At 44.3% G+C, this 24917-nt stretch overlaps 1 protein-coding gene across 7 annotated transcripts in view; it reads right to left on the bottom strand.

The window, feature by feature from the left end:
• The window catches only part of AKAP13 (A-kinase anchoring protein 13), a 314908-nt gene that overhangs the window by 196369 nt on the left and 93622 nt on the right, over positions 1–24917 (bottom strand). For 6 of the 7 annotated variants that reach the window (XM_065906801.1, XM_065906802.1, XM_065906803.1 and 3 more), the window contains exon 3: positions 2961–3108. The exons of the other annotated variant lie outside the window; for it this stretch is intronic. In XM_065906801.1, the coding sequence (XP_065762873.1) occupies positions 2961–3108 (148 nt within the window). The remainder of the gene's footprint in view (positions 1–2960; positions 3109–24917) is intronic. 7 annotated transcript variants of the gene reach the window in all.

Genomic DNA, 24917 nt, shown 5'->3' with positions numbered 1-24917 from the left:
GCCCTGGTGAAGCTGACGCTCCAGCAGAGGCAAGCAGAAAATAAATCACATGTGTCAACGAGTGGGAAGTTGATCAGTGCAGTGGAGAAAAGTAAAGCATCAAAAGGGGCAGGGGGTGTGTAAAGGAGGCAGGTTTTTTAAATACATAAAGGAGAAGGTAAACTTTTATAAAGTGGACAGGAAAGGCCTCAACTGAGAAGGTGATTATCTGAGTAAAGACCTCAAGGAAAATAAGAAACAAGTCAAAGAAGTCCCCCAAGGCAGATTTAAGGCCGTTTACTTCTTCACGAAAATATTAACTCTGTAATATAAACAAGAAATTCAAAATTAGCCTATGAACCCCCAAATCTGCCTGTGTCTCCTCACTCCTCCACAACAGTTGCTGAGCCAGTCTGGACAACAGCAGCTGAAAAAGACAAGAGAAGAGGAAAAACCACACGCCTGATGACCAGAGCGATGAGATCCACTCAGAAGTCTTTGCCGCTTCAGTAGCTAACAGAGGTCCTCCTCCACCAAGGAGGGAGGCTCCCTGGGACCCCTGCACAGACACCCAAGGCTCAGGCGGTGCCTCGCTCTTCATTCTGCCTGCTCGGACCACGGGGTCTTAAAGGACTGGAACCCTTTGTCACCTCTGCTGGGATTAAGGGCTTCATGCAGCAGCCTGATTGAATCAGGCAGGCTGCAGAATATGCAGGCCAGCAGGGAGCAGAGGGGACAAGTTGAGAGAAGATGACACTAGGTAAGATCATATTTGGAGGGGAGGAGAGCTGCTTAGAGGCAAACTAGGAGAGGCCAGGCACTGGGACTCCAAACTCCAAGCAAAGGGGTCAGGAAGGTATTAAGGATTTGGATCAAATTAGGGAGAAAGGGCAGAATACAATATCCATTCTGGCGGGCTGGAGCCAGCAGAACGAGGGTACCCAGAGCCGACTGGTACAAAAGGACACCCAGCGATGGGTGGGGCTGGGAAAGAAGGGGTCCTGAGACCTATTACAGAGGTGGCAGCCCAGAGGCAAGGGGGGGAATGGAAACTGAAGTCAAAAAAGTAGGCTGGGGACAATATACAAGGATCTGGTAAGAACTTTGAGCGCTTGGCTGTCATATGATACTATGGATCTGTGAACCGAAGGCAGTAACCACTTGCAGCCCACACTAACTTAGCACCTTCACACTGAAGCTATCAGGCCCGCCAGGCACAGCCCTCTCCCCCAAGAGGCTGGACCCTGCTGTGGCTGAGGGCGGCATCGAGGACACAGGGCTAGGTCCTAACAGCTGTCCCTCCTCTGGGTGAGTCGCTCGGTCGTGTCCGACTCTTTGCGACCCAATGGACTGTAGCCCACCCCTCCTCTGTCCATGGGGATTCTCCAGGCAAGAAAACTGGAGTGGGTTGCCATTCTCTTCTCCAGGGGATCTTCCCAACCCAGGGATCGAACCTGGGTCTCTGGCACTGCAGGTGTATTCTTTACCGTCTGAGCCACCAGGGAAGCCCATTCTCCTGGTATCTGCTTGCAGGTTTTCTTGCTATCTTATCTACCTATAAACACACACACACACATCTATACATCTACACATCCACAAACACACAAACTGATACAGTACTTCTAAATCAGGAGGAAAAGTAAGTTTATAAAGGTTATCCTCATTGCTTTCCTAATAAGAGCGCAGTCAGGCTCCGATTGAGTCTCTAATACCCAGCTGAGGGGCTGTTGCTCACTGCCACGCACACAGAAGATGTGTCTAGCAGGGGCGACCCTGGATAGCTCCTGCTCAGCAGACTGCAGGTTCCAGATCAGACCCTCTGACATGACATCCATCACAGGAACAAGGTGACTGGAGCTCTAAGTTACAAAGGAGGATAGGTAACACTCTTTGGGAGAAAGAAAAAACAATCTCCTGAACTTCCTCAATCTCCCATCCCTAAAAGTTTGAGGGAGAATATACATCGGAACTGCCAAAACCTTTAAATTCTGTATTTTCAAAATCACTTTTGTCAAGGAGGAGGATAAATACAGCTTTTAACTGTCAGAATCTCAGTTTGTGAATGTGGTATAACTTCTAGGACCTGGCAAGCATCAGAAGTGAAGTCAGGTTATGTAAAACGGCACAGCAGCAACCAAAAACTGGCGGTTTTTTAACATGATCTATTTCAACAAAAGTGGAATCGATGTTACATAAAAACACTGAAGACAGGAAAAGTTCCCAGAAGAACGGAATCCATTTTGTTCTCTGAAAGCAAATGGTTCAGCTGTCAACACTTTTTATGGGTTTCCCCCTAAATGTCCCCTCTTTTGTACTCAGATGAGATTTAACCAATTATTAACTTTGAAGCAAGGTTGAGGAAAGACAGAATAAGTTCATTTCCAAACACAAATCAGTATACCTTTAGATGCCTGGAATCAGTCAAAAGCCGTTTCTGGTGGAATTAGCAATGATATAATGACTTTGCAAAGGATTTTTAACAAGTAAACAGTTTCCTTTTAATTCCATTAAATGGATAAATGCAACAGTGATTAAGTATTCATCTCACCATGAACGATAATCTGTTAATTTGGGGGAACTTTGGTTTTTACACTCTTCCCCTCACAGATACGAAGGAATGTATTAGCAATCGCATTTTACCTTTGCTTTTGCCAAAATGAAAGTCAGAATCAAAATTGTAGTCACACACAGTGACCGCATGAATTTTTATCTTTTAAATGTATTTTACTTTGCTTCAACATTCCAATAAATTAAAATTTTTCTTGATCTTAACGACGGTCTTCTAATTTATGACACCATTCTATTTCAATTATTTTTAGTCAGGCTCAGGTTTTGTGCAACAAGCAAGAAATGAACAAAATGAAGTGTATTTAAAACAAAAATGCAACTGCAGTTTCATCACCCTGATTGGTTCTTCCTATCACTCTATGCGAGAACACAGAATAAACAAAGGCGGATGAAGACTGTGTTCAAACACTTACCAGGAGCGATGGTCTCCAGCGTGTTAGAACTGACCTTCCGGGTACTTGTACAATGGTGGAGGGTGGAACCCGAAAACACCAAGTAAAAAACTACATCATCTTCAACTTTGTCCTCTTCCGCGAGCAGTACAGTGACAACACAGTCGCCCTAGGAAAGGTGGAGAGACAGCAGGTTTGCATTAGTAAGGTTCTCCTGGGGAGCTGATTTTTACAAAACATCAAACTGAAAGGGAAATCAATGTATCACAGAAACTGCACCCATTCTAGCAAGTTTATACAAACACTGACTGAGCCCTTAATGTGCCGGGAAGTGGTCTAGGCATTGAGGATACGAAACAATCTGTCTTCTTTCAGCTTACATTTTAGTGGAGGTGATGAGAAAAACAAGTAAACCAACAAGATATTGGGATATTTACTTGGAAAATTTTTGAAAAGAACATAAAACGGCTCCCTTAAAAAGCTCTGTAAAAATTCCAGGAAGATCTAAAAATAAGGCAGAGAGGACGGAGGAAGTACATTAAACAGCTACATCCATATACTTCGAATGCTCTTTAACCTCTGTGTTCTCTTTGCCGCAGTAACTCTCTAAACTCTACATCCCACGAGTCATGCCAAGTCCACCCATTCTCCAGTAAATACGGAGTGCCTCTGAAGAGCTGGCCTGGAAGCAGTAGAGTGCAAAGGACCTGGGCTCAAGACCAATCTGGGTTTAAACTCCATCTAAAAAGGTTTTACTTAAATCCTCTAAATCTCAGTTTTCTTGACTGTATAAATGGAGATAATACCTTCTCTTCTTACAACTAACATGTGAGAACTCTTGAAACACATTCACCACTCAGCCTAGGATAAGACTCTCAACCTGTGAGGATGGGAGGGTTGCTTTTCCAGCAATGTGTGTTTCCGGACCATCTGGAATTGCTGTTCTTCTTTATCCCACCCCCTCCATCAAGCCATAAATCTAATCCCAGTAACTCTGCCTGTGACTCTGCAACTATTTAGAAGTTAAGACATCTTCATCCTTCACTTGCTGATTATCTTCTTCCTGGTAAAGAATCTGTCTGCAATGCAGGAGAATTGGGGTCGATCCCTGGGTCGGGAAGATCCCCTGGAGAAGGGAAGGACTACCCACTCCAGTATTCTTGCCTGGAGAATCCCATGGACAGAGGAGCCTGGTGGGCTATGGTTCACGGGGCTGCAACTATCATTTTCAATCATCTTCTAACAACTTTTTTTTGGCTACACCACGCAACATGTGGGATCTTAAGTTTCCCAACCAGGAACTGAATGCACACCCCCTGCAGTGGAAGCTGAGTCCCAAACCACGCGGCCGCCAGGGAATTCCCTCTTCCAGCAATTTTTATAGATTAATCTTTTTTAACTGAGACCAGTGGCTAAATTAAATTTATTCTATGAAATAGAGTCCTAATTACCATTCTCCCAAACATTATATAATTTATGTGGTAACCATAAACAAAGGACTTTAAAGCACTGAGGCTTAGGTTGTGTACATTTTTAATGATGTGCTATGGAAAATCTAATTAAGAAAAAGTCAGGCCATTCTACCATTAAATAGGGGAGAATTCTCATTACTTACAGCATTTTCTCCCTTCCTACATTAGCAGTAATAAAGCCAATTAAAGAACCATGCCACTCTGTGGCCACAACTTAATAGCCAGCAGTAGAACAGAGAAGCAGGTAGTGTTTCAGTCCATAATGAAAACCAAACATCTGAAAATCAAACTTGGGATCAAGGTTAGTAATAGGAATGCTCTGAATTCCAAGTAGTTCCCAGAGCCCAAAGTGCCTCTCTCTAATTTTTTCCCAGGGTTCTATGCAGTGCCCTGTGTCTGACATGGGTTCCAGTCTGCTGTAAGGAGTCAGAATGAAGTACAAATAAGCTGTAACCTACCAAGACTGATGAACTGGAAAGTTTCCAAGCATCCTAACACAGGAATAGCACAGTCAGTACAACAGCATTACCACTGACTTCAGACACTATTTAAACTTCAGAACTTGTATGTACCTATTTTGGAAATGTTTTTGAAAAGTTTAAGCTGGTAAAATGTTTACTATCCTTTGGTATAATAAACTACAACCAGAAAAATGTCTGCAGCATACAGAGAAGAATCAATTTTTCAAGGTATTGAAATATCACTATAACCTGAAAAAAAAAGTTACTGGAAGTTCTAAAGTTTCATTTTTTAGAGCACAGGTTGGCAAAGTCTGAGCCATGGGTCAAGTCCAGCACTCTCGTTTGTGTATGGCTCACAAGCTGGGAAAGGTTTTTACATTTTTAAGTGGTTGAAAAGAATAAATGTGCGTGTGTGTATGTGTATATATATATTTATGTGTGTGTGTACACACACACGCGCGCGCGCGCGAGAGCCAAGTTGCTTCAGTTGCATCCAACTCTTTGTGACCCCATGGACTACAGCCCATCAGGCTCCTCTGTCCATGGGATTCTCCAGGCAAGAACAATGGAGTGGGTAGCCATGCCTTCTTCCGGGGGATCTCCCCAACCCAGGGGTCGAACCTGTGCCTCCTGCACTGCAAGCAGATTCTTTACTGCTGAGCCACCGGGGAAGGGAAATATATATACATATATACAAATACACACACACACACACACACATGTATGTATATATATGGAAAAGTAAATGGCAACCCACTCCAGTATTCTTCCCTAGAAATTCCCATGGACAGAGGAGCCTGGTGGGCTACAGTCCATGGTGGTGCAAAAGAGTCAGACATGACTTAGCAATTACACACACACACACACACACACACACTCCTATTTTGGAAACATTTTTGAAAAATTGAGGCTGGTAAACTATCCTTTAGCATGATAAAACTACAACCAGTTAAAATGTCTGCAGCATACAAAGAAGAATCAATTTTTCAAGGTATTGAAATATCACTATCAACTGAAAAAAAAAAGTGCTACTGAAAGTTCTGAAGTTTCCTCTTTGGGGCACAGGTTGGCAAGTATGAGCCGTGGGCCAGGTCCAGGCCTCTGCTGGTTTGTGTGTGGCTCACAGATACTAACACGGGAAAATTCTATGACATTCAAACTTCGGTATCCATAAATAAAATTTTATTGGGACACAGTCATGTCATTTGTTTACAGTGTCTATGGCTACTTTTGCAATACAACAGGCCATCAAAGAGTTGACTTTGCTCTGTCACTTAAGTTGTATCTGACTCTCTGTGACCCTGTGGACTGTAGCCCGCCAAACTCCTGTCTCTGGGATCCCCAGGCAAGAATACTGGAGTGGGTTGTCATTTCCTACTCCAGGGAATCTTCATGACCCAAGGATCGAACCCGAGTCTCCTCCTGCATCCCCTGCATTAGCAGGCAGCTTCTTTACCACCTGAGCTATCAAGGAAGCCCACTGAAGAGCTGAGTTATTGCAAAAGAGATCACAGAGTCTGCAAGCCTATACTATTTACAATGTGGACTTTTGCAGGGGGAGAAAGTTTGTTTTTCACTTAGATATCTAACCTGAAATTCAAGGAATATATCTTTTTTCAAAAGCAAAAAGGTCCTCTCCACAAAAGCCCCAACATCTTGCCATGCGACTTTCTGTGCCCAAGACACTAGTGACACCTGGGGCCTTCTCTTCACTGCGGTCAGAAGGGATGGCTAATAAGCAGCTGAAATTCCTTTCAACAAAGCTTTCAGGATCAACCTCTTTTTTCATTCCCAAGACAAAAGTAAGTTTTAAATTGCTTCCATAGCTCTATTTTTTTTTTTTAAACACTGAGTCAGCTATCCACAATATTAAATAGAAGTGAACACAGAAGCCTAATTCACCTCAAACTCACTTGAAGTTTAGGTTCTGAAGGCATCTGGAATTAAAGCATCTGTTCTCCTTGAAGGAATACTCTCAGCACTCTGATAAAGTTGCTAGGAGCAAACAATAAACATTTGGACTCCGCATTTCAGCAGCATGACTCCTGCTTTACTGAAGTAGTAACCAGACACTTAGAACTATTCAAGATGGCCTTAAAATAGGCGATTAAAAAATAAAAATGGAAAACAGGTCTAAGGAAGAAGCTCAGTTGAGGTGGTCGTTTTGATCACACCTTCCCCGAGAGATACCCTGGTGATGGATCTTGCTGCTCAGGGGAAGGACAGGGCGGCCCCGGGGAACAGACAGGTCAACCAATCCAGGTTGCTAACCAGTTAACACGTCTGTTGTGTTTTTACCTGTAACAGATAACTTATTGACAACGAAAACTTTCAAGACATTCTTGATGAAAATTTTAGTTTGACCCAATCCCAAGAAGAGAATGCATCTACATCTGCATTTTTCCAGTAATCTGAACTCAAAAACCATGGCGTATTATTACAAAAATAATCCCATGTTTTTTCATTCATGAAAAATGTATCCTTGAATCTGACCATTTCTTGAGGGTCCTAGCTAGTTTTGCTGACAGATGACACAAGAATTAATGGAAAGTGCCATCTACACCAGGCCTCATTTTGTAAGTCACAGGTGATCCCCGATAAAGGCATTGTAATTCTAAATGACATGGATCAATCACTTACATAGCTTTAAATGGTAGCTATGGTCTCCGTTCCCCATCTTTAACTCATTTACATTGTAGATAAACTATTAATAGAACTAAAATCATCTTTATGTACCTACTAATAAGCAGGGGAAAAAAATTTATTTTCCACTTAGATTTCTATCCTGGAGTCCTAAGAATAAATTTTCTTTTCTAGATCAAGGATTCTCTCTCTGCATTAGGCCTACCATCTTGCTGAGAGTCTCTCCTTGCCCCAAGATACTAGTGATGTCTAACTGGAGACGGTAACTGCATTTCACTGGGGACAGTACCGTGATGGGGACAAACTGAATGGGGCAGAGAAGAGCATCGGAGGCGTGGGAAGGAGCGACTCTTGGCGTGGGGACAGACAAGCCCCTGGAAGCAGGCAAGGTGCTGGGTGGAGATGAGGCGGGTGAGCTACAGTCCTGTGGGAGGAACGCTAAAAGAAGGGACGGCGCTGATCTCAAAGACAGCAAGACAGTGTCAGTCACAAGGTTCTGGAAGGTGGGCCCCTTCAGCAGCAAGATAACTGACGGGGAACGTATGCTGGAGCTGGCCTCTACAGGCCTGTGAGGGCGCATCACGCTTTCAGGAATCCCAGAAGCCAGCTGTGAGACACGGCCACTATTAAAAGTATATGATCTTTGCTTTCCTGAATGGATAAAGTGGTATCAACACATATAGGCTATCACATATGAAATGGAGAGCTGTGAGAAGCTGCTGAGTAACACTGGGAGCCCATCCCGGCGCTGTGATGGCCCAGAGGGGCGGGGTGGGAGGAGGCTCAAAGGGAGGGGATGTGTGCATCATTATGGCTGATTCTTGTTGCTGTATCGTGGAAACCAAGACAACATTGTAAAAATTAAAAAACAAACAAAAAAACAGACATGTAATTAAATGCCAGATGAAATGCAAAAAAGAAGTAAACGATTTAAATTTATAATTATGTAAATATTAAAGAGATGTAACAAACCCTCAAAACATCCTGCTGTAGTTCTTTTGCCACTTGAATAAGTGGCACAAAAACATGAAATGAACTAACGTCGCCTGTCTCCTGATCCCACCCGCTGAGGACACAGCATCACAGTGCTCCTATTAAACAATGCATGCCCTCGGCTGAGTCAGAAGAAAACATCACAACCAGACTGAGAGGCTTTCTATTTAAAGAAAAAAAAAAAAAAAGGTTGATCTGAACCTTTCAAAAATGTCACTAACGAAAGACTCAGATTATGGAAACTGAAAAGATTTTCCAACTAAATGCGGTGCATGGTCCTGGGCTGCATCCTGAACGACAAACTGCTATTAAGGACATTAATGGGACATGTGTCCAGATTTAAATGAGGTTTACACACATTTAACACTGTACTAATGTTAGAACTTTCCTGATTTTGGTAACTGTGATGTGATTTATATGATCCCTGTTCTTAAGAAACACACAGTGAAGTATCTGGGGTAAAGGAGCATGTCTATAGGTTACTCTCAAATGATTGGGGCGGGGGGGGGCGGGGAGAATGATTAAGCAAATGAGGTAGAATGTTAACAGTTAGTGAAGCTGGGTTTAAGGCATACGGGATTTCTTTGTACTATTCTTAAACCTTTACTGTAAACTTGAAATCATTTTATAATAAAAAACAATTTTTCAAATAATTTATATGGCCAGATATTCAAAATTAAAAGGTGCAAAATTAAGTTCCATTTCTGAGGCTATAAAAAAATTTTTTTACATCTTGCACTAATCTTGGTCACTAATACCATTCTCTACTAAAAGGAACCAAGATGCTGGAAGATGGCCGTTTCCAGGTCTAGGTCAAGGGTATGCCAAGATGAGCTTGGAACATCTAGCTTTGATAGAAAGTAAGCAAACGTCCTCCTCCCTCCCCCAAAAAAGGACAGGGACACGCTGACACGATGCACGTCGACGTGGCTTCCTCTGGCCAAATCTGGGACAATTTTAGACCAAACTGTCAATGAAGAACAGTAATGAATTATAAACAATAAAAAAAAAATAGGAAGGAAGCCATGACTCTATACCAACAATAGACAAATAAAGAGGAGAAAGGTGAGCGCCTATGTATAGGGGAATGAGGAAGGCTGATGGTCACGGTGGGAAGAATGTCAAACTAGTGAAAGTACTATCATTTTGCCATCATAATGGGAGAGATTGAGTGAAAATTTTCAGTGAGTACTCAAGTTAGGGGAAAATTCTGATGAGGAACAAACTATTCACCTTGCCTTAACAGTGTCTCCCCAGGCTGTCGTGTCACGTGGCAGCCTGGACGCGAGGGGAGCTTGGGGGAGAACAGATCACGGACGCGGACTGCTGAGTCCTTCACTGTTCCCGGGAGACCACCACAGAACTGTAACCAGCTGCACTCCAATATAAAGTTTAAAGAAAAGAAAAAAAAAGAGGGGTACTGTATTCGTGGACTTGTCTCAGATAACGAAGGCTAAGAGAGACATGACTGCTAAAAATAGTAATTAGCTCTACTGTGATTTATAAGAGAAAAGCTCCTGTCTTCGGAAATTCACACTGAAGCAGGTAAGGGGTAAAAATCCATTAATTATGGCACTTTAGCAAAAGACAATAAAGGAAATATTGTGAGTGTGTACAGGTTTTTAGAGAGTACAAAAGATAAATCAAATGGGGTAGAATGTCTGCGAGTGCTAATTACCCTAAGTGACTAGCATCTGGGTATTCTTTGCCCTGACTGCTTTTTTTTTAACAACTTCTTATGAATTTCAAATTATTTCCACACATATGATTTTAAAAACAAAGATAAGGGGGAAATGTTTAATTCACAAAGGGTTAAAGGACTCACGGACTAGGGATATGGCAAGCTCAATCAACACAGATGTGGACAAGGGTCTACGCCGACAGCAAACTGTTTATACAGTTCCCCTGGAGCTCCAGCCCAGGCTGAGAGTGTGGAGCACCCCCACCCACATGCACAAATGCCTCTCACCCAACAAGAGAGGGAAAATAACTCACACACCACAGCAACCATTTTAATCACTAAATGAGTTTTCTACAAACAATAAATACACAGGAGCCTGGTGACAGGAGAAAGGGACGCGGCTCACCACAACTATTTTCTGAGCACCCCCTGCAGGTCAGAGGCAGCACCAGCTGCTTTGCAAACTCAACCAAGTATTTGCAAGGCGAATATCTTTACCCTTCTTGGAGATGAGAAGAGCGGCCCAGAGGACGTTAACGTTTAAGAACACAGCTAGGAAAGGCTGAAGCTGGGATTCAAATCCAAGTAGGATTCCAAAGTCTCTATTCTTTCCACGATTCTGACACCAAGGTTAGTGCAGGAAACAGAAAGGAGAGAAGCGCAGAGACGTAATTCTCAGAAGAAACACACGTTCAAGAGCAAGCGACAGACACCCGAAGGTCTGCAGGCAGACGGAAAAGCGTGCTGAAAACAAGGGAGACGGAAGGATCCAGAGGTGACGTGGGAGCGTTCAGGCAGGAGACAAGCTGAAACCGAGGGTAAACTCACACTCAGGCACACCGGCTGCCTCGCCCCAAGGATGTGTGACAAAGCCGAAGAGTGTGTGTAAGTGTACACTCGGCACACGAGGGCTTCCCCGGCCTCAGCAGCAAGACTCCACGGGCAGCGCAGGTGCTGCAGGAGATGCAAGTTCGAGCCCTGGGTCGGGAGGATCCCCTGGAGGAGGGAGGGTATGGCAACGACTCCAGTATTCTTGCCTGGGCAATCCCATGGACGGGGCGCCTGGCGGGCTGCAGTCCATGGGGTCACACAGAGTCAGACATGACGTGACCGTGCACGCACTCACGCACGCACGCACGCAGCCCACTAGGTTGTACGCGTGTCTCATCAACACCTAAAGTTTATGGAAAGCAAGGACTGTGTCTCGGGGGGCACTTCACACAGTGCCTTTGTAGCAACAAGGAGCTTCTCAGTAACTACATGAATAAACGAACGCAGCAGGTAGCAGTTTACACAGAATATTAATGGCAAGCCAAAACATTCATATTTGAACCTGAATGTAGGCAAGACAAAGAAAGAAAAAACAGCTCTGAGTGGCATGTTTTGGGAGAATATTGGATGTAGTGAATGTTCTGGAAAGGTTTATCTCTCAGAGGTATTCTAAGAAGGAAAAAGAGAACAGAGGCAAGGAAACTAGTCTAGGAAAACATTACAAAAACACAGTGCAAGGAAGCAAAAGGGACTTAAACTACTCTGGCACCAAGATGACCTAAAAAGAAATAAATGTGAGAAAGGCATGTGGCTGAAAATAATTTGATGAAATATGACAACTGACAATGGGAGCTGGACAAATATAGGAAGAGAATAGACATGAAGCAACACTAGGAGAAAAAAATGGGTATCTCTCCAAGGAAAAATGGGAGGGGGCTGTGAGAATGATTTGTGAGAAAGTGGATGATAAGCTTTAAATGTCAACTTTCATCTACCAGCAGGAGGGGAAACTGTAGACATCATACAGACGGGACGTGCGCGTGCTCAGTCATATCCGACTGCAACCCCATGGACTGCAGCCCGCCAGGTTCCTCTGGCCAAGCAGGACAGAGTATCAGAAAAGGTCTGGGTTGGTGAGGCAGATCTGAGAGTCAGCCCACACTAAGTTAAGAAGCCTGGCCAGCAACGAGGTCGCCATGGTAACAGAGCGCCAAGGACTAGACCCCAGGTTCCTGTAGAGGAGGGCAGGGAGGGAGGGACAGACACGCAAGGACAGGCCAGTCAGAGAAGAGAAGAAATCAAGGAACACAGCATCAGTGACGCCAAAAGAGGTGAGGAGTAAAGGATCCGCAGCTTTAAAAGCAATGATGTTGAAGCAATCTTCAGAACACGCAGGGGAGGAGAGTTGGGAAGACAGGAAAGCAGCAAACTCAAGAGCTGCTTCATTTTTCTCCAGCCTTAAATGGGTCTTTTCACAACATACTATTCCAGGCCCTCAGCCCCAGAAACAAGCTCCTTTGGACCCAACAGGAACTGAAACTCAAATGCCATCAAGGAAGAGTATGAGGCTGACCGTACTTCTCTCTGTTTAATGGCAGCCACAAGCGAGTCCTCTCTAGCCCAAAACTTAAAATACTGAGTTTTTTTTCCATTTTGCATACTCCAGAGAGCTCACAACTAAAATAAATATCACTTCCTAGATTCGTGATACAATTAATTTCCAACCATCAAAAATATTTCAAATTTCTCTTTACTTTAACCATTGTTAATAATAACCTCAGTAACTACAAAAGTATTTGTATTTTTTCCGAGATCATATCACTCGCAATCGTTGATCTGTACTAATGAGGAAGAAAGCCAGACTGAACTAATGAAAGTTAAAGGACTTTCAGAGAACTTATTGCTATCAAATATACTATAGGACCACCAGCCATCAGTTATTGGGTTTATTTTTAAAATAGGAATATTTGAAATTTTAATGTTGATATGTAAATAAGCCTTAAAATACTTGAAAATATTTTATTACTTGAAACATTTCCTTGAGTGTGTTTTATTAGTTCATAACTTTTTACTGCTAGTATAAATTTTTATTCCAGCCCATCCATCAAGTAGATAAGTTAAACAGTTGAAAGCTATTTAACAGCCCAATATTAATGTGTTCGTTCCCTTCCCTTCTGCTCTGTTCCCATTACCAAAGCCTTAAGTTATTCATCCAGTGATGCTTAACAAGCACACAGCGCCTCTGTTTAATACAGTTCGTCTCTGGTATCAACTGGTGCTAGAATTATAAATACTTCCTGTCCGCCAGGAGCCTAGACAGACATGTCTATGGACAGAAGGCCACCCGGTAAGTGCTCTAATTAGCATAAACACAAGCATCTCGTCTCTAGGCACCCACACTCTGTCCTGGGGTAGGTACGAGGAAAGCCTCTCCAGTGGAGTGGCTGCGCCTGAGTCTGCTCATGGCTCAGGACAGATCACCCAGGGAGGAGAGGGTCTTCTGAACGCTTAGCCATTTACAGTGGAGTTGGGGCCGGGCCCTCATCCAGCTCATCTCTGTACATGCAACATCTCTTCAGAAGGCCTGAGACATCGCAAGTGCTTAATGTCTGCTGGGCTGAACCAAAAACATGTCATCCTTTTGCAAAAACAAACTGTAAAACGCCACAAATTAAACCCAACACTAAGTCTGTCTTCCTTATCACTCACTGAACAGAGGTGGAGCACTACACCAAGAGAGCACTGTGGCATCTAGAGGATGAGCTGGCTGGATGGCATCACCACCTCAACGCACACGAATCTGAGCAAGCTTGGGGAGCTGGTGATGGACAGGGGAGCCTGGCGTGCTGCAGCCCATGGGGTTGCAAAGAGTCGGACACGACTGAGCAACTGAAAAACAACAAATGTTAGGAACTACTGTAACCATTTTATTTGACATTTGAAGTTAGTTTTTGTTTCAACCAGGCTAATCTTCTGCCAGATAAAGATACAGGTCAGTGAAATCCCTATAGCTTGCTTTCATTTTTGATCATATGTTTATATTCCAGCCAAAAGGCATTCCCCTTCCCAATGCTAACATTAAACTGTTAAATATTATTAGCAATTATGATCAAAATTCATATTGTCTTCCAGCTTCATAATTTTGCAACACTACGGTGGAGTTTCTCAGTCATGTCCAACTCTTTGTGACCCCATGGACTGTAGCCTACCAGGCTCCTCCATCCATGGGATTTTCCAGGCAAGAGTACTAGAGTGGACTGCCATTTCCTTCTCCAGGGGATCTTCCCAACCCAGGGATCAAACCCAGGTCTCCCGCATTGTAGACAGACACTTCACCAGGGAAGTCCTAAGACACACAAAAATACTTAAAAGGTTTCCAAGCACCACCGACATGGTCCGTTAAAATAAACGCCAGTAGATGGCGCTCAATTTGTCTGTAGAGTGCTCTGTATGGACTGGTTTTAAGGACTACTCTCTCAGAACAGGGAAGAATCTTGAAACTTCAGCTGGAAAAGGAATCAAAATTACAAAAAGCTTGGAAATCATTTAATGTATGGACCCCTTGATGTTTAAAGAAAGTGCTCCTTAAAAAGAAGTTTTTTACAACTCTAAGAGGATGACTTTTTGTTTCAATGCACAGCCCTGCCTCTCAGTCTATTCCTGTTAACAAGCAAAGCTAAATTGGTCGAAGGGTGTTGGCTGGCGGCTTTAAAAAACAGCCTCACCCTCTCACAAATGTTTCACAACTCTCTGGAACTGCTCGAGTATTTGGGTCAACACTTAAAGAGACAGTCCCCCTTTGCTAACAGGACCAGGCGTTTGGTTAAAATGTAGACACCATGAGGATTTTTTTAAATTAATTCTTGACAGAACATCTCTCTCTTCCTTCTCTGCCCTCCCAGGAAGCAGATGACTGAGGTGGGGGCATTCTATCATTAAAATCTGGCAATTGGACCTGTGTCCTACCTATCGCCCGCACTCATTTGTGGAGCTTCCTTGACTATCCTTGGTCAGGTCTCTTTTTTCCCTCTAAAGGCATCTATGAAACTGGGTCTCCAGGCTTCCAGACTCACCCTCCACACAATACAAGGCAAAAAGACAAATCTCCAAAATACAACCTGGTCAAGTTACTCTCCCGAGACTCATGGACGACCAACAGGATGACGTCCTAACTCACGAGTGTGTCCCTTCAGCTTGCAGGAAACCAGGTTCCCCTCAACACGGCCCTTGCTCCCCAGCCGTTATGGGTGGGCCAACTCTTCTGATCCTGTGGACTGTAGCCCCCCAGGCGCCTCTGCTTACGGGATTCTCTAGGCGAGAACACTAGAGTGGGTTGCCATGCCCGTCTTCTCTACCCAGGGATCGAACCCTGGTCTCCTGAGCTGCAGGAGGGTTCTTTACTGACTGAGGCACCAGGGGAGCGCCCCACAAACCCTGCGAGCGCGGACGGGAGGACACGCCGGGAGGCTGAAGCCTCCCTCTGGCTCCGTGAGGCTCACCACCTGGCCACGCGGCCGCCTTCACCTGCCACGTCCTCCTCTCACGTGACCGCCGCCGCCCAGGAGGGGAGGACTCCCCTGGCCTCCTTCCTCGGGGGGAAGGCCTGCCTGCTGCTCTAACACACGGCGCCCCCCCGGGCGTGGAGGCCAAGGTCTCCGATTGCTCTCCTGTCTGTGCAACGGGCAGTGTCCCCGTGGGGGGAACCAGTGGGTCCAGGGCGCCTGCTCAGACCTCACTCCCCGCCCAGGATGCGAGACCGTGAAGAGAGACAATCAAAGCTGGAAGCGGGGACACTGTCAACTACACCAAGATTCAGGAAAGTGGCAGTCGCTCAGTCGTGTCCAACGCTCTATGACCCCATGAACTGTCCACGGAGTTCTCTAGACAAGAAAACTGGAGTAGGGTGCCATTTCCTTCTGAGGGGATCCTCCTGACCCAGGGACTGAACCTGGGTCCCCTGCACTGTAGGCAGGTTCTTTAGGAGGGAAGATGCAAATACAGAATGGGGGGCATCACTGTGGAGGGAAAACCAGGGGCCCCAAGTCCCGTGACTCAGAACTCCAACGTCAGTTGCTATCAGCTCTGGGATTCTTCTGGGAACCACTCAAGTCCTTCTGGGGAACCACAAAACTGTCAGCTCCACAAGGGTAGAAACCGTATTATTACATTCACATATTTTGAAGTGCATGAAATAATTTAATAATGGCTCTTTCATCAAGTGCTAACTATAACAAACCAGCACGACTCTCTTACACAGATTAGGGTCACTATTTAACCCAAAGTACTAGTATTTTAACAAGTACCTAGCATATAGCAGACATCAAACACATGTCCCCACTCATTCAAAGTAAACAAAAATAACCCACGTTTCAGAATCTCCATGTCTTTACTTTCCCCTATACTCTCTTCTAGTAAAATATATTTCTTAAAGTAAAACAAAGCAATAAATTTTACTGTTTTTTTAATTTAATTACAAGTGAAGGATTTTAACTGGATGGCAAAATCGGTTTTATGACACCCTCTGAAAAGCACTCAACAAAGACATGTAGGAAAAAATTAAAAACTTGATTAGCTTCAAAGGTAAATTATGAAGCCTTCTTAAAGCTGACTAAACATTCTAACTGATATTAAATAGCTATACGGACACTGAATGATCCACAATACTTAAAAATCATAAAGTAGTAGGAAGAAATAGTCTACCATTTCAGGTAACAGCAAAATTACCACAGTTCAAAAGCATCACTTCTTCAGCTCTCAGCCTTCTTTATAGTCCAGCTCTCACACTGATACATCACTACTGGGAAAAGCACAGCTTTGACTATACAGACCTTTCTCTGCTTTTTAATATGCTGTCTAGGTTTGTCGTTGGGAAGATCCCTGAAGAAGCGAACAGCTACCAACTCCAGTATTCTGGCCTGGAGAATTCCATGGACAGAGGAGCCTGGCAGGCTTACAGTTCATGGGGTCGCAAAGAGTCAGACACAACTTTCACTTTCAACCACAGGTGCACATATGTCCCCTCCCTCTTGAATCTCCCTCCCACCTCCCGCCCATGGCTGTCATTTTTAAAATCACATTTAGCCTTCACAGAAAACCTGTAATTCTGACATTATCCTGCTGAATTTTACAGAGGAAGACTGTAAGGCTCCCACAGCTGATTAGTACTAGAGCAGGAATTTCACCCCTGTCTACTTGACGCCTACAAGGAAGTTACATTTCTCAACCCGGGTTTTCCAAGTGTTGTCCCAAAACCAAAGAATCACCCAGAAGTTGATTAGAAATACATGCTTTCAGCTCTCCCCAAAATTAAAGAGCAACAAAAAATGAGGCCCCTTAGGATTACCATTTTTCCCCTTAATATATATATTTTACTGACGTGTAGCTGACTGTTTGAAGTGCGAAGCAAGGTGATTCAGCTATACATATGCACAATATTATTTTTCAGATTATTTCCCATTATAGGTTATTAAAAGATATTGACGATAGTTCCCTGTGCAACACAGTAAATCTTTATTGCTTGTTGCCTATTTATTTTTTTAATTAGAAACTAGCATTCTATTCAAACTACGTCAAACAAGTGGAGTCAGCGTGTCACAAACTTTTTAGTGAGGCAAAAATTCATTCATAAGGATTACCATTTTCATACAACCTGCATTTCTGGTGCCTTCTCCTGCATACATATAAACTACAACAAGTAAGAGATCAAGAACCGAATCATCTTTAATCAAATAGAAGTGAGGAATGCAGGAAGTGAGTAGAGAGGAATGCACCATCATAAGGGGAACTTAAGATCACCTCTGACTTTTAACTAGATGAAGATGATAACAGGAATGGCAGAAAGTAAGTCCACAATCAGATCAATGGACCCCACAGACCAAAAAGGGAATGTACCAGTGCCTGGGTTCAGTTCAGTTCAGTCGCTCAGTCGTGTTAAGACTCTCTGCGAACCCCATGGACGGCAGCACACCAGGCCTCCCTGTCCATGGGATTCTCCAGGCAAGAGGGGTGGGTTGCCACGCCCTCCTCTCCAGGGGATCGTCTGGATCCAGGGATCAACCCCGAGTCTCCTGGGCCTCCTGCACTGCAGGTGGATTCTTCACCACTGCACCGCCTGGGAAGCCCTGAACGGCTTTAACTCTGTTTAATCAGAAACACTGAGGGCCTATTATGTGCAAGGTACTGTGACAGACGCCGAAGTGAGGGCAACAAAAACAATTCTGTCCAATTTAATCCGCAGGAAAGGGGCTTTTAAGACCATCCTTTTTGTTTACTGGTTCATTCTTAAATACTGGGGTGCAACAGAATCATCTGGAGGGCTTATTTAAAAGTGATTTGCAGGGTAATGTGCTGTGGAATCGATGACCACCACAACCAAATAACTGGAATTGTGTACAAACAATATACAGTCTGAGATTTTTATCAGTGAAGTAATATGAACAGGGTTTCCCTGGTGGCTCAGCTGGTAAAGAATCTGCCTACAATGCGGGAGACCTGGGTTCAATCCCTGGGTTGGGAAGATCCGCTGGAGAAGGGAGAGGCTGCCCACTCCAGTATTCTGGCCTGGAGAATTCCATGGACTGTATAGTCCACGGGGTCACAAAGAGTCAGACATGACTGAGCGACTTTCACTTACATGAACAACTATCATTAAACCTTTTTTCTTTTTAAAACTGAGGACTTCCCTGATGGTTCAGAGGTTAGGACTACGGGTTTGCAAAGAGGGGGTGCTTTCGCTGCAGGGGATGAGGATTTGATCCCTGGCTGGGGAACCAAGATTCCACAAGCCTCTCGCACGGTTTGCAGGGCTCCACCCCAAGCATTCTGATTCAGTAGGTCTGGATGGGCCTGAAGATCTGCATTTCTAAGACACTCCCAGTGATGCTCAGGCTGGGGGGACCACACTTTGAAAACCAGTGCTCTAGAACAATTCAGCTGCAAGTCAGTCTGGGCGACTCCTCACACCAATGACTGCCCTGAGTAAACAATGTTTACAAGATCTCCAGTTTACATTTGAAGAAGCGACGGCAAGTGGAACCCAGTACTGATGCCAACCTCTAAATGCAGAATGTGATACAAGCATCAGGCTTCGAGGTCCCAGGTTAAGAGAGGGTGGGGCGGCAATTTAAGGGACTGGGAGTGAAACCATTCTTACTTGGAGAGACTAGACAGAAAGGGCGAGAGTTCTAAGTTCAGAGCTCTGTTTCACCTCTCACCAACTATATATTCCTTCATCTGTAACACAGGCCTCAGGCGGGTGAAGAGATAATGTACCTAAGTCACCTTACATGAAAAGTACTCCTTAAGTGTCGTTCTCCTCTTCCTAAGCAAACAAAGGAAAGAGCTACCAACCCAAGTGCTTCTGCAGAGATGCAAAAACAAGCCACACAATTATGTTTATATGCTTTTGTGCTACACAAAATAAAGGAGATGGGTCTCTTTAAAAACTACCTATATATTTAAGGTTTCTATCCGTCATGGCACCCCTTGCTCTGGCTCTACATTATCCCTCTTCCTCTTTTAGGAGAATCCTTGGTGATCACATCCGTGGCTCTCTGATGCTTTCCACCACTCTGTCAGGCACAATCCACTTGTTCTCTGGAACCGCTTTCCCATCCTCACGAGCACCCAGCACACTCGAAGGGTGACCAGGCCCACCCGCTCGGCAGGCCCTGGCGGTCCCCGCTCTGCTCGCCCCACGTCCCTCCTCCACGGCCTTTGGGACACGACCGCTTCCATCGTGCGACCCCCGGCCTAGTCGGAAGACCTCCAGTCGATCCCTGTCCTGCTTGTCAAACGCCATACTCCCTCCATCAGTGCTGGCCAACGGAATTTTCTGCACTGATAGAAATATTCTATCTGGGTTGTCCAACGTGGCAGCCGCCAGCCAGTGTGGCAGCTAAGCTCTCTACAATGGAGGAACTGATTTTTCAATTTTCTTTTATTAATTTCCACGGCTCCATGGGGCCAGTGGCTACCCTAATGAACAAAGCAGATCTATGCCATCTGCTCCTCACCATGTGAACTGTCCTCCCCAGTCAAGCCAGCTCCCTCACCACCCCTGATAACCCCATGTCCACACCTTACTTCGCAGACTCTATTCCCCTCTCTCATTCTGCTCTTTCCTTTTTCCAGAGACACATCTGTCCAGGCTAACGGAACCCCATTTTCCCTGAAGGCCTTCCTATCATTTCTGCCCACATCTCCTCCCTCTTCTTGCCATGAACCATCACTGTCTGTCTGACAAATCCAGCATCTGAGGCAGTATTACCTGTACTGTCATTTAATTCCTCATGAATGTGAACTCCGGCGAAAGAATCTATTCCTCGAAGACCAGGTTCTCGATTCACTTAGCAAGTGCTTTACGAATACTTGATGAGTGAGTGAGCTAAGGACACAGAGCATTACATCTAGGTCTTCTTTGGAAAGCAGGACTTCTCTTCACTGGAACCAAATGGAAAATTTAATTCTATTGCCCTCTTCACACCACCACTCCCCTTCCCAAATATCCAGATGCTTGGGAAACATCAAGTTAGTGTAAAAGCACCCTGCAGAGAGACTCTGAGAAGGTTTTTGGCCTTTATGTATCTCAACCTACTCGGAAAATGCCAAGAAAAAGAAAACGCTACCTGCAAATGCAAAATCTGTTAACTTCAAGTTTCTGCAGATGGGCTAACAAGCCCAACAGAAGGAAACTGAAGCTCTTGCTCTGTAAAGTAATCAAAAGCTAAATTGAGGAACACTTGACTTCCTTATTTCTTCAGGCACTAGTGACAAAGTTGTCATTATTTAAAACACAGTACTCGGATCTGGCTGGAAAGAGCGTTCAGTCTACAAAACATTGCAGCTGACCCATCAGACATGCATTGTTGAGGCAAAGACAGGTAATTCATTTAAGAGATCAGAAAGCTGATAAAGCTCTCTTTGTAGGAGCAACATGTAACACAACAACAGCCAACCAAGAGGGAGACAGCCTTGTTATTTCAACTCCTGCTAGGGAAACACATTTATCCGGAAGAGATAAAATGCTGCCACTACCAAATAGGTCCTCTTCCCCTCCAAAGACGCAACCGAAAGACACAACAGAGGACATTAAAGCTGGAGGTAACCTACAGTAAAGAATCCGCCTGTAAATCATGAGAACTTGGTGTGATTCCTGGATCAGGAAGATCCCCTGGAGAAGGGAATGGCTACCCACTCCAGGGTTCCTGCCTGGAGAACTCCATGGACAGAGGAGCCTGGTGGGCTACATCCAACGGGGTTGCAGAGAGTCAGACACGACTGAGCAACTAACACTTGTACTTTTCTCAACTGTGATTATTTACGCCAACTATACTCATGCAAAAACAAACAGTTTGAATTGCTCACGTTAAAGCCCCTCCTTCTCAGCATGACAGGGCCACGTGGGCTCATCTTCTGGCACTGACGTTAGTTCTGATTAACACACAGCTGTTGTTCAGTCACTGAGTGACGGCCAGCTCTTTGCAACCCCATAGACTGCAGCACGCCAGGTTTCCCTGTCGTTCACCATCTCCCAGAGCTTGCTCAAATGCATGTCCATTGAGTCGATGATGCCATTTCCAATCATCTTGTCTTCTGTCGCCCCCTACTCCTCCTGCCCCTGGTCTTTCACAGCATCAGCGTCTTCTCCAGTGAGTCTCAAGGATACCTGTGTCCTAACCCACCCTACCCTACTTGACAGAACAGAGAGCGACATCATCTAAAACACTGGTCCCTGTTCTAATAGAAATAGTTATAATCACTGGATATTGTTTTGTTTTGTAAGGAAAAAGGAATCCAGTGCCAAAGATATGACAGGATGCTTTTCCTCCCCCCAGAAGCAGTTACAGGCAAAAACATTCAGTGCTATGGAAAAAAGAGAAATGTGAAAGGACATAATAAACCAGATCTGGTGGGGTTCTGAACATGTTTTGTAATTAGAATATCTCTTCTCCTTGAAAATCTAATAAATGTGGGTTTCATCCCAATCATATGGCAGGTCATGGTAAGTATTCCATACATAACCTATATCTCACGCCTATCTCTCTGCTTTTAAAGGAGTATGTAGTTTTGGGGTGGGGTTTTTGGTTTTCCTGAGTGAGATCTTGAGATGGATTCACCCAACCACAAATCTTGGGGACACCAGCAAGTTTTTAACTGAAGGATCTGAGAAATGAACCCCAAGTTTTTCCTCTTTAAATGTGTTCTTATGGTGATTTTAGTTAGCGGATCATCAAGCATCCAAGATAAACCTGAGTCAGTGTCAGAGCCAAGCCATCCATTCTGCGGTTTCATTAACCATCAAGTGCCCTATGCCCACTGGAACACTTCGGCAACCAGTAAGGACATTATTCTAACACAGAAAAACAGCAAAAAAAAAAAAATAATAATAATAATAATAACAATAATAATAAACAACAACAACAAAAAACAAAACCCCTGCAGGAGCCGTGCTGTACACAGAAATGCCTCCGTCATTATTCAACAGCCGTGGCTACCTCTTCCTTTCACTGGTCCAGGGCTAAAGAGCCACCCCCATCCTCCTGTAAGAGATCTAGGGATAAAGGTAAGTATCTGACCAAGTAATTAACCAGGATGGTTATTAATGACTTCTCTACAGTCAAGTGTTACAACCCAGGTTTTATTTTTACTCGTGGTTCAGACAGTTACAAAATCTGCCTGCAATGCTGGAGATTCAGGTTCGATCCGTGGATTGGGAAGATCCCCTGGAGAAGGAAATGGCTACCCACTCCAATATTCTTGCCCGACAGGCTACAGTCCATGAGGTCACAAGAGCTGGACACGACTTGAGCAACCAACACTACTCTGAAAGAAGAGTTCAATGCTATCTTTTGAAATACTTCTCTCTCCTTCTGGCACTCCCACTGTTCCCTTTTTTCCTCCTACATAGCCCATGTATTCCCAGACTTCTACCACAACCCTAAATTCCAACCTCCGCCTCTGGCATGCTGGCTGGGCTAGTTACCTGCAGCTCCTGCTACCTGACCAGAACCATCACAACCTCCATGAAACTTCGGGCAAATCCATCAGTCTTGCAGTAGCTCAGTTTCCTCACTCTTCCAGCGGAGTGAGGTCAACCACCCCAAAAATACAATGATTCCCCTGACTCATCTCCCTGTTCTGCAGTCCTGACCTCAGTCACAAAGTTCATTCCCACAGGGGGCGCCAACCGTGGGGCAGTCACTTAGGGGCATCATCGTGGCTTTTTCTCCAGAAGAGTTAAGTCAGAGCGGGGAAAGGAAGTGACTTTCTCTGGAATAATCCAGATCTGCTTATTCTTGACCCCTATTGTCTCCTAGTGCCCCAGAAAGGATAGGGTGTGAGGGATGCTATCAGATGACAGAAGAAAAAGCCTTCAGGGCTGGTCTGCCCAGATTTCTTCTAGAACAAGCCTGGGGCCTTAGATAAGAGGCATTTAAAGAGACCCTTTCCTCCTCCTCCTTCCTTGCTTCCTTTTCAGCTGTTGGTCTGGGGGAGGATTTATTTACTGTTGCTCTTGTCCAGTTGCTAGGTTGCTAGGTCCGTTGGTGCTTAGTGTGTGGGGGTGGTGGCGGGACCTATTTTGTTTGTTTTATAAATACCAGCTTTTGTTTCATGTGCCTGGCTTTCTCTTTTATCATCTGGTAGCATCCCTCACCCCCTATCCTCTCTGGGATAAGTATGTGCTTTTATCTTGACAGTGAAAAGGGCGCTACCGCCAAAGTGTATTACACTTATAAAAACTACCTGCTGTATGTTGCTTATTGTAAGAAGCGGCTCAGACCAGAAGTCCCATGAGGACTAAAGATAGTGATTCCAGGACTCTACGTCTAGCATGCCTTTTCAACTGGCTAAAGGAATGAGTAGGTTATTTATTCACAGAACACATATCTAAATAAAATCAGACATTCTTAGCTACATTTTGCAAGGATGCTGTACACATCTCCTTACAGCTATAAGAAGTTAGAGGTGCACAATGAAGACATTGTTATCACATTTATTTCCTTGTGAGCAATACTTTTAATCACAAAGATGACAGCACTGATTCAGGACTCACACGAGGTAAATCTAATAATGAAACCTGGGAAACAAGTAAGCATCTTTATTTTGCTTTTTAATGAGCAACTTTGAAAAGGCAGTTGTTCTGTCAAAAAGAAGCGAAGGTAACTTGAATTTATGTAGTATTCCTGATCAAATCCAGAAAAACTTCAGCAAAGTAACTGGCTAACTGACCATTCTCTTCCAAAATGCTGGCACCAGGAAAGACAAAGGAACTGTACTCGGTTAAGAGACTGTAAATAAATACAAGGTGTAATCCTGGGTTAAACCCTGAACTGGGGAGACGCAGGAAGGAGGATGCTTTAAAGGACATTTTGGGATGATTGGAGAAATCTGGATATGGACTAACATTAGAGTATTACGTAAATGTTATGATACCTGTTTTGTTGATTGTACTGTCATCATGAAAGAGAATGTCTCAGTCTTTAAGAATTATTGATACAGACTGAAATATTTAGGGGGGGAAAGGTATGATGCCTGCAACTTTCACACAGTTCAAAAAATATGTAATAAAGAAAATGGCAAGAAAATCACATTTAGGTCACACCTAAATGTTAATAAAAGGAGAGCAGAGGTGAAGCTGCATTCTTTTCATTTTTCTGTAAATGTGCACTTCTTTCAAATAAAACATTTAAAAATTTTAAAAACAAGAGAAACGGAAGACTAAACGTGGGTAACTCAGTTTAAAAAGGACTTTATTTGTGCAGGTCTGCGCTGTGCTGTGTTCAGTCACTCAGTCATGTCTCTGCCACCAATGGATTGCAGCCCGCCAGGCTCCTCTGTCCTCGGAACTCTCCAGGCAAGAACACTGGAGTGGGCTGCCACGCCTTCCTCCAGGGGATCTTTCTAACCCAGGGATCGAACCATGTCTCCCACATTACAAGCAGATTCTTCACCGTCT

The sequence above is a fragment of the Muntiacus reevesi genome, chromosome 15 (assembly GCF_963930625.1).
Source record: "Muntiacus reevesi chromosome 15, mMunRee1.1, whole genome shotgun sequence".
NCBI lineage: Eukaryota > Metazoa > Chordata > Mammalia > Artiodactyla > Cervidae > Muntiacus > Muntiacus reevesi.
Note: the sequence above shows the minus strand (reverse complement) of the source record. Positions and strands in the feature narration are given on the sequence as shown.